This window comes from Convolutriloba macropyga, chromosome 11 (assembly GCF_964194025.1).
Source record: "Convolutriloba macropyga chromosome 11, txConMacr16.3, whole genome shotgun sequence".
In the NCBI taxonomy this organism is placed as follows: domain Eukaryota; kingdom Metazoa; phylum Xenacoelomorpha; order Acoela; family Convolutidae; genus Convolutriloba; species Convolutriloba macropyga.
The window spans coordinates 115,292-135,996 of record NC_134478.1 but is presented as its reverse complement, the minus strand read 5'-3'; the positions used below and the strand labels follow the sequence as shown (position 1 = coordinate 135,996).

The following is a 20,705-nucleotide window of genomic DNA, read 5'->3' as shown; positions in this document are numbered from 1 at the left end:
CTGTGCATAAAGCAAAGACTTTTGACAAATTCTTCGAAGAAGAGGAGCGGGAGGTACTGGAATGGTGGGCAAGTAGTTCAGATCTGAATCCTATTGAAAATTTATGGGCAATTGTGAAGCAAGTGTTAAAAAAACCGAGGGAAATTTAGGGAAAAATTGGAAGAAAAATGGTCGAAACCTTGACTCGGATATCCTAATTAATTTGTCTGAAAACTTCATAAACTGTCTACCATATATTAGAAAAACAAAGAGCCTAATTTCCCGTTATTAGAGGACTGATTTGAACTCAAAATTTGCATTATTTCATCTTTGTGCATCTTTTTAAAAACTTTCTTGGTAAACGTAGCTTTTTGGTGCTATAGTATAACTTGACAAAAGAGCTTGAAAGAACCACGGAGCCATCTATAAACCATATAGGAAATTTTTTATGATGTAAGAACCATTTAAGATCCATAATTTGATCATCTACTAACCATGTATGAACCATGTAAGAACCATATAAAAACCATATTTTGACCACATAAGAACCATGTAAGCACCATATATGTATCGTATGTTTTTGTATTAGACAATATGTGACTGAAAAATTCTTCGCAGTGAACATAGTAAAAAATATTTTTTGGTTATTGTTGAGATCAAAATTGTTAATCCAAAAGAGAGAGAAAACTAAACTGTGCAACAAATGTTGGACGAAAAAATTTTGTTTTTAGGGAAATGAAGTCGCAGTCTTTTTCGTGAATTTGAGTGAGATTTGCAGTAAAGCCCTGGTGGCAGATTCCTATATCAAGCGGTAAGGAGACATTTATCAACGATTTTTGTTGAAAATCGTATTTTGTTTTTGTGAGAAGTCCAATGAGAACGTGTACAACCGGAAGTTTTGTTTTTCATACCAAAATGATAAAATCGGATTAAAAAACAAAAACTTTTTGTTGATCTTTCGTATTCCAGCAAACCTGCGGAATATCGGCGACAATGATAAAAGCAAATAGCCATTCCTCGTGACCAATCTCTGCAGCTAAACTCGGCAGCTAATTCTCATCAAAAGACTAGCTTAGAGTCGGCGACGAGATCAAAAGATTAGGTTCAGTAACATTTGTCCCTAGTATTCGCGCACTGTAAAATGCAAAAATATGTGACCTTTATACCAAAATTTGAGGCTGTCGGATGTTTCCGCGCCTGCTTATTTTCCTAATCTTAATACATGTGCTAAAATACATCAGTAAAACAGCGAAGAGCAAATGTGTTTTTTCAATGTAAAGATAGTAAAAGATTACACTAACTACTTGTCTGCGCCTGAGTAAAAGATTAGAATAACTACTTGTCTGCGCCAATAAACTCTTCGTTTTCTATTTTTTGCATGTAATTTCTAGTATATCCCTCAATATTCCTATTTCATGTTTACAGTAAACTGACCACAAACTTTTTTTAAAGCTGATATCTAGTCTTTTTAAAATAAACTTTCTAAGTTGACATCCATTTGAAATTTCTCTGTCGATTTAGTAATCTTGGTTTTCAAACCAGTTCACAACACTTTCTTTAGATTTTCACGCTTTTCAAATGAAATGTGAAGTATTTCATATTCAGTTACTTTTAATGCTGCCTTATTCTGGGAGAATACTAAATTTTTACTCAAGGTAGCATTCTTGTCGTACGGTGATAGATACCTTTCTTGTATCTACACTCGTACTTTAGTCTATATGTGTCTGATTACTCCATTTGAAGGGCGAATGCTTATTTAGTTCATTTTGTTGCTAACTTCTTATTAACTTCCTCCCACTTTGCAAGTAATGTCTGTTCATGCTGTCTAGTGATTTCATACTGTAAACAAATCTAATTTTACTTCCCGGATGTTTGATCAAATGTTGAACAAACCCTTTTCTTCATTTTACTTAATTCTAGTTGTCACTCTTCTCATTTTCAGCGCTTTCGCTTAGTTGAATTAAATCTTTGTCAAACGCTTCTCAATTGAACTAACTAGATAGAAATCATCCATTCGCGACGCGATTGCCTAATCGCCAAGTAATCGACAAAAAGTAGATAGCACATTTGCCATTCGCGACGCAAGTGCCACTTTCTATTTGGATAATACCAATCGCAACGCAATTGACCCAACTCACACTGATTGAGTATAACATGGCGCAGTCAGCAGCGGACTCAAAGAAAACTCCACTGCACATAGAAGCCTTCTGGGAGAAACCCACAGCAACACCCACTCTAACGTGGGACAAATGGACACAAAATTGGAAACTTGCTCTTCTCGCCAAAGAAGGAATACAACTCGACACTCTCTTAGATGATCCACCTGTATCAGTAAACTATCCACCCGAACCTACATATGAAGAACCAGTAGAAAATCATACGCAGGCCACAGAAAGAGATCGTAAGGTTCGGAACCAGCAGTTGAAAGTGAACTGGCAAAACAGATGCAAGAAGGCTGATGAAAGACAAACCATGGACACTCTGTGAGCAGAAGACGATATCGCTGTTGTATCTAAGCATTGGCACAGAGGGGCGTCGTATCTTCAAGAGCAAATACCCACACTTTCAAGTAGAGAAACAACCTCTAAAAGATTTGTGGCAGGCAATGGAGGAATCATTTACAAAGGTTCGTAACATAACCTACGATCGTTTCGTCTTTTATTCGTGCAAACAACAAAAGGGAGAGTCAGTAGAGAGTTTCTATGGTCGCCTCATAGAACTGGCAGAAAATTGCAACCTCGGAAGCGAAGAAACAACACTAATTCGGGATGCTTTCATACTCAATATGCTTGATCACGAAACTCAAAAGGAGTTGTTGAAGGAAACTGTGGAACCACCGAAAGCACTAGAAATTGCCATACAAATGGAAATGGGAGCACAAAATCAACAGAAAATTAACCAAAACTTAATGACAAGTAATACATCTGTAAATTACATCAACAATAGCTATATTCGCAATCGCAACGCGAATGCACCTCCAGCAAAACGTGACTTCACACGCTATCCATCTATCCCTGCAAACTATCAGTATACAAGTATTTGTACTGATTGCGGTCTTCGCTGGAGTCACAATCACAAACAGATTTGCCCTGCGAATGGAAAAAAATGCCACAATTGCGGTATTTTGGGTCATTTTGCTCGGAAATGCCGAAAACCAAAGAAGCAGCAGAATTCAACACAGAAAAATCAAAAAGCAAACGTAAATCAAATTGAACAATCACCAGAAAAAAGTGATGACGAGGAATCAGTAAACTATATAACAAGCTACCAACAATTGTACCAACAAGTATACGATTCAAACTACGAAAGTGACTCAGACGACTACGTGGCGGCTATATCCTCTGATTCAGTTCATCAGCTGGAACCATTGAATGTAGCAGTACAGATTGGAGAAATACAAACTTCGGCAATGATCGACTCTGGTAGTGCTGTGAGTATTATAACGAAAAGTCTAGCAAATAGAATCCTACAATCAACTAAATCTGCAAGATGGACAGATTTGTCAGAAAAAAGGAACCTAAAAACGTTCTCCAACGAACCAATCAAAGTCATCGGACATTTGGAAACTACAGTGACCTACAACCATTGGAAAGATGTATCAGCAATGTTGACAGTGGTAGATGACGGCCACAAAAACATAATTGGAAGAGATCTGTTTGGCTCACTGAGGATTGCAGTTGTCCAACAACAACCAGAAACTGGTAAATGTGTTAATAACATCACTAATTCTGCATGTAAAATTAAAGAGACAGTTGCGACGCGATTTCCACATTTGGTATCAAGAATTGGTCTATCTAAAACACATGTAGCAAAATCAAAGTTTCATCAAAAGTTTACAGCAAAGCATCAAAAAGGCCGACGTGTCCCGATAAATCTACAACCACGAGTTACAGATGAATTAGAAAGACTACAGACAGAAGGCCATATTGAAAAATTATCTAGTTGTTCGGATGAAAACTTCATATCCCCAATCGTAATAACCGTAAAGAAAGACCAGTCAATAAAGCTAGCACTAGATTCAAAAGTTCTAAATAAAGCAATACACAAAAACAAATATCAAATGCCAAATATTGAAATGTTAATTGATACCATCTCACAACACCTAACAAGTACACACAACAGTCAACAAGCTTATTTCACCACATTAGACCTTAAATACGCATATATTCAATTAAAATTACATCACGAAACAGCAAAACATTGTAATTTTAATATAATATGTGGTGAATCTACTGGTACATATAGATTCAAAACAGGTTTCTATGGTCTCACAGACATGCCAGCGGAATTTCAAAAAGCCATGGACTATACTCTAGTAGGTTTGCAGAACACATACTGTTTCCTGGATGATATAATAATCGTTAGTACAGGCACTGAAGCAGACCATTTAGCTTTAGTTTTCAAATGTCTTCAAAAGCTAGATGACGATAATTTGAGAATTAATTTACAAAAATGCCACTTTGCAAAACCAGAAATAGAATGGCTCGGTTACAAATTTACACAAACAGGTATATCACCATTAGAAAGCAAAACGGCTGCAATTCTCACAATACCACCACCAACAACATTAAAACGTCTTAGATCATTTCTAGGATCAGTCCACTATATCGGTAAATTTATACCACACCTAGCACAATTATGCCACCCTCTCAGACCACTACTAAAGAAATCAGTAAAATTCGTCTGGACAGATGAACACACAAAACACTTTAATCTAATTAAAGAAAAAATAGCAAATAGTACTGAAAATAGTCACTACAATCCCAAATTAGATGTTCGAGTAAAATGTGACGCTTCACGCTCAGGATTAGGGGCAGCTTTAGAACAAAATACACCAGAGGGTTGGAAGCCAATTGCATTCGCGTCACGATTTCTCAACTCAACAGAAGAACGCTACAGTGTTAACGAATTGGAATTATTGGGGATAGTGTGGTCAATTGACTATTTTAAATATTATCTATACGGGAAAAATTTCACGGTAGTAACAGACCACAGAGCTTTATTATCAATACTCAAAGAACATCGATCTAATAAATCATATAACAGCCGTTTGTCTCGCTGGATAGATAGACTGTTACCATACAATTTCACAATCGAACATATGCCAGGTGCAAAAATGGGACTTGTTGATTACATTTCTAGAAACCCCTTCGCTAGAGCTAAAAAGATATCTACTTATGATGAACATTTTGTTGTAGCAACAATTTCTAAAATTCGTGATTCAATGAAACATCTTATAACGAATAAAGAAACAACAACTAAAAAATTTCAGACTATATTAAAGTCAAATATGCCACCACAACAAATAAAACCTCCATTCGCACCGCGATTAACCACACAGTTAAATATTAATTCGACAAAATCTCAATTACCATTTGCACCGCAATTAACAACTTCACAGTTGAAACCTCCATTCGCATCGCAATTAACACTTAGAAATTCAAATGTTAATAATCATTTTGATCATCCATTTGCGCCGCAAATGCCACTTAAAACCAGCAAATTACAATTCGTACCAAATCAGCATAAAGTCAATAATTCACATGCCATTAGCAAATTCATTGCAAAAGAGGTGCAAATGTCAGACAGTAAAGAATGTGAACAATCTGAACAATTAGTCCCAACTCAACCCATTAATGGCAATAAAGCAAATAATCCACCAAATAACACCAAATTAAGCGCGAAAATACCCAAATCCGAGTAAAAATACCACACACCAAAAAACAAATCGCTTTTTGCCCAAATTCAGCGTTCAAACAATTACTTCGTAAATAAAGAGAATAAACCTTTAAAATCAAAAAATACAATAAACAGCCTCAGAATTATGTCAAAATCAAAAGCAGTCCGTTCAGAATCAACACCAGCAAAAGCACGAGTCACCTTTTCGGATACAACCCCATCGACCCCAGAATCAAACAATACAAGCCGTACCGAAACTCCAACAGGTAGCATGATCGATGAAACAGATGACCTGATGTTCAACGAAACACTTCAAAAAGTGTTCAGCAAAAAATTCCTCGCTATATTAACGGGGAAAGATGCAATCTTAAAAGAGGTACGAGATTGTGTATTACGAGACGACGCTGAAAGACTGCAGGAAATTAGTCCGTATCTCCATTCATATTGGAGAGACTTGAGTGTAAAAAACGGGTGCGTCTGTCTAGACGAAAGAATAGCAATCCCCAAAGCTATAAAGGATGCTGTACTCGAGGACATACACTCAACTCATCCGGGCAGTTTTGCAATGTTATCGTTGGCTCAGAATATTTGGTGGCCTTATATCCACAGGGATATATTGGCAAAAGCCAGTGAATGCAAGGCATGCACTGAGATAGGTAAGAATCTTAAACCAGTGATTTCGCACCGCAAATGGACACCTTTACCTAAGTGTAGTGAACCGAATGAGGAAATACAACTAGATTTTGGTGGACCAATTTTAAATGAGAAAGGAATAGAACAATATTTTATTACAAGTATAGACAGATACTCTAAATATCCTACGGCAGAAATAGTAAACAATGCATCAGGCCCAAATGTAGTTAAATTCTTAAATAATTATATATACCAACACGGAGTACCCAGAACTATTAGATTAGATCAAGCTAAATGTTTTACAGGAAAAAATTTTGAGACATTTTGTGCTGAAAATAATATTACACCTATATATGCACCAGCAAATGACCATAGAGCAGTCGGATTAGTAGAACGTATTATTCAAACAATTAAACGACAATTATCTTGCATGAAATCACAATTAAATAAAAAATTTCATTTAGAAAATTCATTGAAAGCAATAATACAACGCTTAAGAATATCAAAACAAAAAACATTAAATATTACACCATTTGAGGCACACTTTGGCAGAAAATGTAATACACCTATATCAAATATCACTACTAAACCTAATAATAAAAATTTGAACTATAATGCCATAATTAATTATTATTTAGACGAGGACACAATCCCAGGTCGTTCGTACCTAACGGAAGAACAATGGGCCGACACTGCATTATGCTCCGACACCGAAATAGAAAAGGTCATTTGCGCTGCAAGTTCCCGCGCACGATTGGAGCAAGAAAAACGCAAGGACGGAGAGACAAGATTCCTCAAACCCGAAGCTATTTGCCGCGAGATACCATGCTCCGAAAGAAGTATCCAAGTTAAATTGGCCAGAAAGCGACACGAAAGCCAACGACAAAAAAAAAATTTAGACGGTCTCTATGAAGTATTAGCGCCAGGGAGTACCGTCTGCAAGATAAGCCCGACAACGAGCGTTATAAAGGAGCCATATAAACCGGAAGTTAGAGTCCGAAATTCTGACATCGCGAAATTCGGAACGCGAGCCGAACGCGAAACAAAATTACTAGAATACATAGATCGCCGCCCACAGAAAATAACAGAAAAAACATTAGAACAGAAAATTCATCTTCACAAAAAGGACTTAATTCGGAAAAACACCGGGGACAAGAAAATCAAGAGGAATAAACGACAAGCCGACGACGTAAGCATAGTCTCTTCTGGACGTTCTTGTATTTCAACAACAAGCAACATCGCACGATCACTAAAGATGCGTATTCCGAAAAGGAATCCAAAATACGACACAGCCTTTCAAAACAGACCTGATTTAGTACAAGTACTCAACATAAGTCCAATTGCGCCGCAAATGGATGATTCAACTGTAGCAGGACCATCTGCAACACAAACAACATCAACGACACCTACACACCCAACACCAATTTTGAAGAAAACTTCAAAACGTAATTTAACCATAAGCGACACATCGGATTCGGATACTTCCTCTGTCAGAAGAAGTAAACGAACTTTAAAGAAAAAGAAAACTCAGACAATAGTTGAAAAGGTTCGCAATACTGAAGGATATGTCGACGATCAAGATATCGAAACTGTAGAAGACTCGTACCAGAGCATTGACGACCGACAAGAACAACCGAGAGAAATGACCGTATTACAAGCGGAAATGGCTGGACAAAGTGACAACGAATAAAAACTTTGTTAAAACAAACTTTTTCTCTCAAACTTATATTTTACTTATTATTTAATATTTTACTACTTACTAACCGGTGAATATTTATTAATTTTCTGATTTTAATTAATAATTTATTTTCTTTCCAAGGGGGGAGAAATGTCGTACGGTGATAGATACCTTTCTTGTATCTACACTCGTACTTTAGTCTATATGTGTCTGATTACTCCATTTGAAGGGCGAATGCTTATTTAGTTCATTTTGTTGCTAACTTCTTATTAACTTCCTCCCACTTTGCAAGTAATGTCTGTTCATGCTGTCTAGTGATTTCATACTGTAAACAAATCTAATTTTACTTCCCGGATGTTTGATCAAATGTTGAACAAACCCTTTTCTTCATTTTACTTAATTCTAGTTGTCACTCTTCTCATTTTCAGCGCTATCGCTTAGTTGAATTAAATCTTTGTCAAACGCTTCTCAATTGAACTAACTAGATAGAAATCATCCATTCGCGACGCGATTGCCTAATCGCCAAGTAATCGACAAAAAGTAGATAGCACATTTGCCATTCGCGACGCAAGTGCCACTTTCTATTTGGATAATACCAATCGCAACGCAATTGACCCAACTCACACTGATTGAGTATAACAATTCTAAAAGGAGGAAAACTGTTGCCAGTACTGTTCATGAACAGCAACCTTGTGTGTCTCAACTTAAATTGAAACAGATATACCATTGAGCAACAAAAAAACGAAGTTCTTCATCCCACTGTGAGCATCCGACAGTGGCAGGAAACATAAAACCTTATTAGGGTAGCAAATCTAAAATGGGTACCTAAAATTGTTTTGCAACAGAACTTCCTGATCTCGAAACAGGATTCAAAAGTACAAAATAGTGCTCAGATAGCTATTGGTGGTCGTTTTGCGCGATTGTTAGAACTCTAATAAAACATTTTCTGTAGATTACCTCGAATGGTCTGCTTTCATTAATGTTGTTATGGATTAAAAATGAATAAATAACTTCAAAAAGATGCAGTACCTGACATTCTAGTCTTATGGTTCGAGATAAAGCAATTAATCAGGAAGGGAAACATGATCAAGATTGTATTATCGTGCCTCGGAAATCTTGTGCAACAATTTTTCCAGACCGATCGCCTAAGTCAGCTCTTAACACGGGAAGATATATAGCCAATCTTTTGTTAGGCATGATGATTCTTGAAGTGTTTTTCTGAGAGTTTAGGAGTTCTGCAGCAGAATATTTTCTAAGACCACAGAGCGGCAGCTAGAGAGACCTAGAAGATAGAAGACTGTCTTAATTAGACTTCTTCAAAAAGTTTGATTTTTCATTCAAACGTTGTTCATATCTCATCCGTTGCAATTTTTGCAACATATTTGCTGAGAGCCGGAACAGGATCTCAATAAAACCCAACTCTTAGATACTTACCAAAGACCGCAATGAGTGGTGGTCTCAGAGTAAAGCAAAAACAGAAACTTACGGAAATATTTTGGATCAAGAGCCGACTATTACCAATGGGTTGCCTTATTTGTGCAGAGGTCTGCCAAGGAGTGGTAATACGATTCTTGGTTTAATCTCTTTCGTGATATTGCTCTTTAACCATGAGACAACCGCTAATTAAACTACCGCATCTTTTCGGTTTTGCTTATCTCTCATTGATGAGCCACATCGAAGAGGCCAGACCACGGAGCAATAATGTACTATAGACAGTTTTAATTGCATCAATTTACCAGGAACTAAGAGGCATAGTTAAAGAACAGAACAAAAAAAACGTTGTTTTTATTAGTTAAAACTCTACCTCATTAGCGGCCGATGATACGTATGAGTTTGAACAGAGTCTTTAAAAGTTATATCAACGGGAGATATCCCCAATCTCAGCGTGTTGTTCATCATAATCGGCAAAGAACAATTTTCAAAAGAAATGATTCCTCAACATTTGTTTTTATCTTCTAAAATAAAATTACCACTCACCTCTTTTACTACCAAACACTATAATGATCGTTCCAACTGTGGGCTCAGATAGGTCAAGAATGTTTCACAAAAACTAAACAATTTCAATCTAAACAGATAAAATTCGGTTGTGACTGTTTTCAAGAAAACTGCGTCTCAATAACCGTTAACACTCTGGACTACTGTTTTCAAAATTAACCGATGATCCGACATCTGATTAACACCTTTCATTGGGGTTTCTGAGATTTTTAGTATCCCAAAATCATTATTTCGGGAAATACAGCAACCTTATTGCCCATTTTAAAGTGACTTTACAATGCCATCAAACGACGAGGGCAAAACGAGTCAAGCAGGAGGAGATATCAAATGTATTTACTACTATCATGAATATGAGAAGAAACCCAGCAAAGCCTACACAGATGAACATGCTCTTATTCGGCTGAAGAACGATTTTGATTTTACGGACACAGTTGAAGACATTGAGGCTTGTAGAAATTTGCCCGGAGAAATGCCTGCACATGATACTGTACTCCGATCTGTTGGAATGGGTCAGTGGATTAAAGACAGAGAAGTTGATTCATGCACAAAGCTCAGGGTTAGATATTTCACTATCAGCTTTATAAAAGTATTCGGTCTGAAACACGAGTGAATCAAGTGAAAAAAGAATTTGTTCTCTTTCAGCCATCAGCGGTTTTGGACCCCCTACTGTTGTTAATTGAGTGTTCTTTTAGCAAGTTATATACAGCAGGGTTTAAGGGTTTATATATATATATATATATATATAAATATATATATATACATATGTATATATATATATATATATATATATATATATATATATATATATTTAAAACATCTCTCTAGTCTAATCATTCGCTAAAAGAGCACGTCTAAGTTTCACGTTGTTGGACAAAAGTGTCAAGTTTTGTTGCAAATTTGGCGGTTTATTTGAATCATCTTGAAAGTTGCAATAACAATGGCAACATGCTGCAAGTGCACAAAGAGGGCATCAAGGGTTTTGGAGGCATCAATTGAAGTCTTTTGTCATCTTCTTTAAAATTGGCTCTGAAACTGTAGGCTGAAATGTTGTCAATATCATCAGTACATCAATTTGTGGGAAAGGGGTAACTCACGTTGCCTAAAACCGGAGCGAGAAAAATCGAACAAATAACTACGGAGAAAAAACGCGCGCGAGACCGGAAACGGGGCGAACGAAGGTGCCGTAAGCCGTTTTTACCTTTACGACTCGTGTTTCTCCATCTCGTCCTGGCGTTGTCTCCATGACTCTTCCCAGTGTTCAAATGCCTCTTGGTGTTTGGTCTTTCAACACCCAAACAATGTCGTCCACTTTGAGCGGTCGATCGTTGCTGTTTGACCATTTTGACCGTCGGCTAAGGGTTGGCAGATACTCTTTCACCAAGCGTCGCCATATATGGTTCATCAGCTTCTGCGAGTTCTTCCATGTTTTCAAGCATGCAAGATGCTGGTCTCCAAATTGTCCTGGTGGCAAGCTATTGAAGGCACGCTCGATAAGAAAGAGGTTTGGAGTCAAAGGTTCCTCGTTGTCAGGCTGCTCAGCAACGTTAGTCAGTGGTCTGGAGTTGAGGATTGATTCTGTTTCCACCATGATTGTTAGGAAAGTGTCAAAAGAGATTCTCCTGGATTCTAGAATGAGGAGGAGCGTTCTTTTGGCGCTCCGGATCAAACGCTCCCAGACACCGCAAAACTGAGGGCCGTATGGGGGATTGAAGTTCCACGTTGTATTGGCTACTGCTAAAGCTTTGTAGATTCTGTCTTTGTCCAAGGCTTTAACAATTTTCTTCAGTTCTTCAGAAGCGCCAACGAAAGTTTTCCCGTTGTAGCTGTAGAGAAGTTGGGGCTGGCATTGACGACTGCAAAAGCTTCTGAAGGCATTGGGAAGTTTATCTGTGTTTAGGTCTGGACAGTTTTCTAAGTGAACTGCACGCGTCACCGTGCATGTAAATATCAGACCATAATGTTTTTCTATAATGCCTTTGGAATCTTCGATGTAGAAGGGTCCAAAGAAATCTACACCAGAATTAGCAAAAGGGAGCTGTGTTTTTGCTGTTGGAAAACGAAAACTAGGTAATGGTGCCATAATTGGTTGAATGTTTTTCATGTCAAAGCGTCGATATAAGAAACAATGAAATCGTACGCTTGCTAACGCTTTCCGAAGGCCAATTACATGGTAACGTTGTTGAAAGAATGCGTTTGTTGGTTCTGTGGACTGGTTAATACATATTTGATGGGTATGCTCCAAGTAAAAACGAACAATTTTCTCACTGGCGTGCAAAATTATTGGACGTTTTTTCAAGTCCAGTTGTGTTGGTGCATACTGCAACCGACCACAAGATCTGAGTAATCCGTTCTCATCCAACAGCGGATTTAGGCATCGTATTTTGCACTTAGAATTTGGTTTCATTCCACGTTGTAAGGAATTAATGGTCGAATGGAAAAAACTGTCCTGAGATAATTTCAGGAGATAATTTATTGATAATTGAATGTCTTCAGATGTGTATTGGTGATTGTTCGTTCGCATTTTCTTTGCACGATGAATTAGGTTGAAAACTGTTGCAACTGTCAGAAGAAGTTTGTTCCATGTTGAAAAATTACTCGGATCGACCGGTCTAGGTTTAATTGTCTTGGGACTTCTCGTGACTTCCGCACATGTTGCGCGTGGTTTGTTATCTCATTCCAGGTCGACGTGTTTTCGCAAAAAAATTGTGGTGGATCTAACCATTTCTGCTGACTTTCGTTTGTCTCAAGACCGCGAGCTCCGTGATGGGCGGGATTGAGATAAGTTGAGATGTGATGCCATTGCTGGGGTAAAGAACTTTTATGAATTTCTTGCAATATGTTTGAAACAAAAACGTTTCGCTTCTTATTTGAGGCTATCCAGTCCAAACTTAACTGTCGGACCAGATAAAATTTTGGTCAATTGTGATTGTCATTTCTCTTTGGATCAGTTGAAGAAGGCTCACTCCTATAACAGTGGCTTCTTGTTTCATTTTTGGCACGGTCATTTGCCTAATAGGAGCGACTTTGCACTTTCCCATGAGAAAACAAGCTTGTGGCGGAGTGGCTTGACTATTAGTTGTACGGAGGTAAGCAACGGCCGGCATAGCTGCCATTGAGGCATCCGCAAATATATGAAGTTGGCTACTTTTGGTTTTACTGAAATTGTGAACAGTTCTTGGTATTCGGATTTCGGGCATGGCAAAGTAGCTGTTTAGGACTTTCTGGAAGGCATTGTGTAGTTCTTGTGGTAACAAATCATCCTATTTTCATCCAAGTTTCCAAATCTGCAGCAAAACCATTTTTATTCTAATTGTCAGAGGAGACAGCAGACCGAAGGTATCGAAGATTGAAGATACCAAACTGAATATTTTTCTTTGTGTGTACAGTGTTGCATCTTTAGGAAATTATTGTAGGGGAAACATGACATAATCGTCAGTTGTTATGCTCCATTTTCGACCAAGGACTTTTATGATCTCTTTTGTTTCGTCTTTGTCGTCGGAAGAGATTTCAGCGAGTACATTTGGTTCGTTTGAAACAAATTTTGTCAACCTGAAGCCACCATTTTTCAGGCATCTTGTTGTCTGTAATATGACTTCTTCGGCTTCTGAAATTGTTGGCAGGGACTGGATGTAGTCATCTATATAAAAATGGTGTTTAATTGAGTTCAAGGCGGTTGGAATTTTTTTTGTTGTCTTCTGCACATTTATTGAGCACATAAATTGCACAAAATGGTGAACATGTTGCGCCGAAGATTAATCTAGTGAATTGGAATTGTCGAATGGAGTTGTCTATCATCCAAAGGAAACGAAGGAGCATACTGGTCTTCTTGTCTCACGGCAATTTGAATAAACATTCCTTCGATGTCTGACAAAACAGTAACCGGATGTTCTCTGAATCTCAACAGAACTCCAACTAAGTTATTCAGCAAATCAGGACCAGTTAGAAGATATGAGTTCAGTGATTCACCGGGGAACATTGATGCTGCGTTGGCAACTCTTCTCACGTTTCCGGGTTTGTTTGGATCAGTGAATGGATGATGAGTTAAGTAACATATTGACTCTGGATGTTGTGCTTGCAGTTAGACTGGCTTGACAAAATTTTTATTCAAGTCTGTTTGGAGTGTCTGGTTGTACCTCTGGTTGAGAACGTGATCGTTTTGTAGTCGTTTTTGTTGAATGTTTTGTTGACTGACTGCTGAGAAATAGTTATTCTGGAGTTTCTTTACGGGTTTCCAAGGAAGGCCAATCTGATATCTTTCACCGTTGTGACAGATTGAGTTTTCCATTGTTTGCACTGCTAATTGGTCTAGTGAGCTGTCTTCATTCCGTCGGGTAATGTACCTTCAGCCTCTATTTTCCAGAACCTTTGAACCAATTCGTCCAACGGTTCTTCTTCAATGTCTTTCCGACAGACATGGTAAATGAATGGTTGGCGCGGGGCTTGTTTGCGTTCATTGTTTTATGAGATAGCTCGTACTCTCCAGCGAGAGTCCAGCCAAGCTTTGTTTTGACGCCGAATGGACGCGTCGACTCGTTTTCGCAAAGAAATTGGGATTGATCTAACCATTTCCGCTGAATTTCGTTTGTCTCAAGACCGCGAGTTCCGTGATCGCCGGGATTGAGATAAGTTGAGATGTGATGCCATTGCTGGGGTAAAGAACAAAAAAGTTTTGCTTCTTATTTGAGGCTATCCAGTCCAAAAATACTTGACTGTCGGACCAGAGAAAATTTTGGTCAATTGTCATTGTCATTTCTCTTTGGATCAGTTGTAGAAGGCTCACTCCTATAACAGTGGCTTCTTGTTCCATTTTTGGCACGGTCATTTGCCTAATAGGAGCGACTTTGCACTTTCGCATGAGAAAACAAGCTTGTAGCGGAGTGGCTTGACTATTAGTTGTGCGGAGGTAAGCAACGGCCGGCATAGCTGCCATTGAGGCATCCGCAAATAGATGAAGTTGGCTACTTTTGGTTTTACTGATATTGTGAACAGTTCTTGGTATTCGGATTTCGGGCATGGCAAAGTAGCTGTTTAGTACTTTCTGGAGGGCATTGTGTAGTTCTTGTGGTATCAAATCATTCTATTTTCATCCAAGTTTCCAAATCTGCAGCAAAACCATTTTTATTCTAATTGTCAGAGGAGACAGCAGACCGAAGGTATCGAAGATTGAAGATACCAAACTGAATATTTTTCTTTGTGTGTACAGTGTTGCATCTTTAGTAAAATATTGTAGGGGAAACATGACATAATCGTCAGTTGTTATGTTCCATTTTTGACCAAGGACTTTTATGATCTCTTTTGTTTCGTCTTTGTCGTCGGAAGAGATTTCAGCGAATACATCTGGTTCGTTTGAAACAAATTTTGTCAACCTGAAGCCACCATTTTTCAGGCATCTTGTTGTGTGTGATATGACTTGTTTGGCTTCTGAAATTAATGGCATGGACTGAATGTAGTCATCCATATAAAAGTGGTGTTTAATTGCGTTCAAGGCGGCTGCAAATTTTATTTTGTTGTCTTCTGCACATTTATTGAACACATAAATTGCACAAAATGGTGAACATGTTGCGCCGAAGATTAATCTAGTGAATTGGAATTGTCGAATGGAGTTGTCTATCATCCAAAGGAAACGAGGAGCAGACTGGTCTTCTTGTCTCACGGCAATTTGAATAAACATTCCTTCGATGTCTGACAAAACATTAACCGGGTGTTCTCTGAATCTCAAAAGAACTCCAACTAAGTTATTCAGCAAATCAGGACCACTTAGAGGTTTTGAGATCAGTGATTCACCGCGGAACATTGATGCTGTGTTGGCAACTCTTCTCACTTTTCCGGGTTTGTTTGGATTAGTGACTGGATGATGAGGTAAGTACCATATTGACTCTGGAGGTGGTGCTTGCATTTCGACTGGCTTGACAAAATTTTTATCCAAGTCTTTTTGGAGTGGCTGGTTGTACTTCTGGTTGCGAACGGGATCGTTGTGTGGTCGTTTTTGTTGAATTTTTTTTGTTGACTGACTGCTGAGAAATAGTTATTCTGGAGTTTCTTTACGGGATTCCAAGGAAGGCCAATCTGATATCTTTCACCGTTGTGACAGATTGAGTTTTCCATTGTTTGCCCTGCTAATTCGTCTAGTGAGCTGTCTTCATTCTGTTCGGGTAATGTACAATCAGCTTCTATTTTTCTAGAATCTTTGAACCAATTCGTCCAACGGTTCTTCTTCAATGTCTTTCCGGCAGACATGGTAAATGAATGGTTGGCGCGGTGCTTGTTTGCGTTCATTGTTTTATGAGATAGCTCTCCAGCGAGAGTCCAGCAAAGCTTTGTTTTGACGCCGAATGGACGCTTTTTGCTACCTTGGATTACATCGACTGGATATGTGAAGGCAAAGGTATTGACACCAAGAAGGGCGCTATTGCACCGTTGGCTATGTCAGGGAAATAAATGTGACTAAGTTCCTTGAATTTGTCGCATAATTGATTGAGTTCAAGAACGTTAGCGGGTGAGACATTGAGACATGGCGTGCTATAGGCTCTTGCAATGCTGAATTGCTGATTGACTTTGTCAAAACGCGTTATTGTCACTGTTTTTCTTATTTTGGACAGTGGACTTTCATGTTCAGTGTTTAGGTGCTGCAGAGTTGTTGATGCTTGTGCTTCGCAGGGAAGCTCAAGAAAGCTAGTAGCTTTATCCAGCAGGAAGGTGAACTGGCTTCCGGGGTCGATCAAGGCGTAGGTATCAAACACTTTACTTCCGTTTACAAATGAAACTGGTAGTATTTGTAGTTGTTCATACCATTCAGGAGGAGGAATTGTATTTCGGTTTATACTGAAGTTCTGGGTCGGATTCAAAGCATTCAAATGGGCGCTTTGAGTATTTTGTTGCTGTGATTGTTGTTTACCACAAAACGATTGACCACATCTTGTGTGCTGGCTCTTTTTAATGCTGACAGTGTCAGTACTTTTGTTTTCATTTTGTTGTTGAAAGGATGGCTGTGTTTGGGGGCTTGCTAGATTTTGTGTCGGCTGACTGGGATTGCTTGTTGAGAAAGCAGCGGTGGGCCGCTTAACTTGTTTTGAAGGATCATGCAAAGTTGTGTGGTGAAATCCTTTACATCGCTTTGCATCGTTTGGCATCGTTTTGTGGACGAACATGACTGCTTAAAAATGTTTGTTGCTTAAACAACTCGAGCAGAGGTTGTTCTTGCTGACAATATCATACCTTTAGTCTGGCGCACATTTCTGGTATTCAGGGCATGTTGCAAGTATGTGACTCTCTTTGCATTTCTCGCAAGACTTGTTTGACTAATCAGCATCTTTACGCGGAAGAAAGGGTGGTTGAGCATGCTGGTTAACAGGGCGACTTAAGTGCAATGAATTTTGTTTCCAATTATTTTGTGAATTATTAGAAAATGGATTCATAGCGTTGCTGTTCCTATTGTCATTGTTGTTTATAATTCGGCTAATGTTATTATTGTTTTGACCGAAAGTGTTCCCATTATTAAACGGCTTATTAACATTTTCTATGTTGATTTTGTCGTATACTTGGGCCTGTACTTCAAGCCTTTTCTGAAAATCAGAGACGGTTGGTTGATTACCAATTGATGTTATTGTATACTCTGTCCATTTTATCAGAATATTATGTGGAATTTTTTCTTTTGCCTTTTTTATCAATGTTGAACTTTGCAAGTCAGCTTTGAAGCCTAAATACTCAAAAGCTTGCACTAAGGGTTTGAGAAAAGAAGCAAAAGATACAAAATTCTGTTTGTTGTAGTCATTGTTTGGACGCCAGGCTTCCAGTTGATTGATGAAAAGGTTCACAACAATGCTGGGATCTCCAAAGTGTTCCATAAGCTTTTTCAAAGCAATCGCATAGTAAGCTGGATCACACGAGTAGGCTTGAATTTTTTCCTTGGCTTTTCCTACGACCGAGTTCTGTAAATATGTTATTCGGTGTGTATCCGTAAGGCTAGTATAATTGTGAACTAGGTTGAAAAAATTGTTTATCCACTCATGGTATTTCAGTGGGTTACCATTGAAATTTGATATTGTTATTGCTGGAAGTTTAATGGAGTTTTTTTTGTGTTTTGTAAATTAAAATTGTTTTCAAAGAGGATTGTTTCTGTTTGTATTTCAGTTGGTGGCTGAAACAGTTGCTTTCCAGGAAAAGACCAATTTGGAAATTGTTTCGAAGTTCCCGAAACGTTTGGTTGGTTAATATGTTGAGAAATGGGGGGATGAATGGCTGTTTGGCAGTTTGTAAATGGATTTTCCGGAGTAAGCGGAAAATTAAGTGGCTGAGATGATGTACAGCAAACAAGGTTGGTACCTTGGTTGTTGAGTGTTGTATTGGGGGGGGGAAACAATTCAATTGTTTGGTTCTTCCGTTCGATTTCCATTGCTAAAATGAACTCCAGTCGGGTAATGTGGGTTCTGAAATTGTTGGGAAACGTTTGTTTGCGCTTTTGTTGGTAACGACATTGCTGACGCCAATTTTCCGCTGTTCTGGTTTTCACTTATTGGAACAACTCAAAATTGAGTTTTTGAAACGGTTTTAGCAATTGCACTTTGATTGTAGTCAAAATGTAGGGGATTGTGACAACTGTCTGCGTAACAATATGGATTTGGCGTGGTCTCAATTGTCACTCTATTTGTTCCTTTTTCTGAATGAAATTGACGCTGAAGCACTTGCTCATTTAAATTGCATGAACTTGATGTTTGATATGTGTTGGTTTTGTTAAGTGAGCAGTTATGTTGAAGTGAATTTTGTAAATCTAATGCAAGACGTTGTATGCTTTGATCTTCTCTGTTGTTATTTAAGGGAACAGAAGAGTTTTCTTTTGGTCTAACTGTGGCACTTGCTGGTTGATTCATTGACATATAGGGCAATGTGATCAACTTTGAACTAGAGAACTGGTTCAATTCTCCAATTGATGAGTGAATTAATTCCGGCTGGTTATCAATAGATTCAACAGGAAATATAACTGCAGTTTGATTCACTGGAATGGAGGGTTGTTGAAGTGAAGCAAACTGGTAAAAAGTGTTTTCTTGCTCTCTGAGAACAACGTTGTGTTCTGGGGATTGAGGATTACTCAAGATAAATCTGTCCTGAATATTTGCACTGGATAATAGGGTTGATGCTGGTGTTGGTGCTGCTAACAATGACATTGATTGATTTATCTGTTCAACCGTCGTAAAATATTTTACTGATTCTTCAGTCAATTGTCTAGTATCTTGCGCAAATTGTCTGTTGCTCTGAAGGAATTTTGAGAAGAAGTTGGGTTTATTTTCTCCTTGCGGAAGGAAAAACGATGGTTTCGCCGGTCTTTGGGGCACTGGAGGGGAGACATCTTTGGCAGTGTTCTTTTGTGTCATGTTGTTTTGCTCTGAGTTTTGGGAAACCGGTGTCAATCGATGCGACTCGAAGTGTCTTCTTGAGGACGGTGAGATGCAGCTGATGTCATCGCACACACGATATGAGGATTGACTCAATTGACCATCATCGTCGAGACTGTTGACTTCTAGTTCCAACTTTTCTAGAAGAGAGATCAGGTTCGATTGACGTTTCATGACTGAGTTTCTGCTACTAGAGCTTACTTTTTCCATCATGATGCTGTCAAGGTTTGTCTTCAGCTCTTCAACGCTCTCCTTGATTTTGTTGATCAACAAAGAAGGAGCGCGGAAGCTTTTTCTCTGCTCAACGGATGTCTGCAAGAGATCAAGCTGATTTTTCATGTTGAGCTCTGTCATTTTGAACTTGTTCAATGCTTATTGCAACTTCTGTTTGTTTTCTTTTGTCATCTTGATGAACCGGCTGTAGCCAACTCGTAATGGTTCTGTCGTATGTAAAGTAAAGGTAAAGAACGGCTCGAAATTTACGGAGCGACGACTATTTTGGAAAATTAATCTTTTATGTTTATGTAGGCTAATCATTCTAGCTTTTTTCGTTCAAAAGTAGCGATGCAACTTTTCACGAAAACAAGAGTCCTAAATGTGTTCTTTTTTGTGCTGAATCTAGCTAAAAATTTGCTTAAAAAAGAAAAACTAAGAGTTTGCGCATGTGTACCGTTGATTTGTTGATCAGGACCAAATAATTGCTTTCAATTTTTTTTACATATTTGACCTTGCAAAGATTCTCCTGTAAGTTTTAGTTCTCCTTTAATCACAATCAAGGTACCAGAAAAATTTTACTGGAGCCTTTTTTTTGCGTGTGGAGTTTTAGGAACAAATAAAACCTAAAAACCAAACAAACTAAATCTATATTGATACTTCTGCAAAAAAATTAATTTTTATTAGAATTTAAAATGCGGTGCGACGAGGCAACGTGAGCTACAGAAACGCAGAGAAAACTGGTTGCTTAAAAGCTGGGTCTACTTTGAAACTCTTTTCCAAGAAATTCTGTTTTGCGATTCTTATGAAGTTAAGGACAACTGCGACCATTAAACTGGTTGTATTCGTTTCTGGATAGTATCTGCCACCTATGAATTGCTCATCTTTACTTTGGTGACTATTGCGACCCAAAGGAAACACACTCCTCTTCAGTTGGTGACTACTGAGACCAAAGGGGGAAAAGGGACTACTTTCGGCAACTTCTGAGACCGCAGACACAAAAGAAGAGACCTTTGAGTTTTCCAACTTAAAGGGCCTATATGCTTGAGCAAATTTGAGTGGGGAATCATTCGAGATATTTTGATTTCCTTCTTTTTGAGAAAAAAAATAGATCTTATTTTTTCTTTTTCATTTCTCTT

General features: G+C 38.3%; 1 protein-coding gene across 1 annotated transcript; it reads right to left on the bottom strand.

Moving 5' to 3' along the window:
• Positions 1-11,222: 11,222 nt before the first annotated feature.
• On the bottom strand, positions 11,223-15,860 carry LOC142349699 (uncharacterized). Its single transcript, XM_075401429.1, has 2 exons — positions 15,590-15,860; positions 11,223-11,974 (listed from the first exon to the last, which is right to left on the bottom strand). The coding sequence occupies exons 1-2, from the start codon at positions 15,858-15,860 to the stop codon at positions 11,223-11,225; spliced, it is 1,023 nt and encodes a 340-aa protein (XP_075257544.1).
• Between the last annotated feature and the right edge of the window lie 4,845 nt (positions 15,861-20,705).

Coding starts and splice junctions, on each gene's coding strand:
- LOC142349699 (XM_075401429.1), bottom strand. CDS start 15,860: ATGCAAGCACCACCTCCAGAGTCAATATGGTACTTACCTCATCATCCA. Junction 11,975..15,589: donor AGAAGACCAGTCTGCTCCTC/GTTTCCTTTGGA, acceptor ATTCTGGTGTAG/ATTTCTTTGGACCCTTCTAC.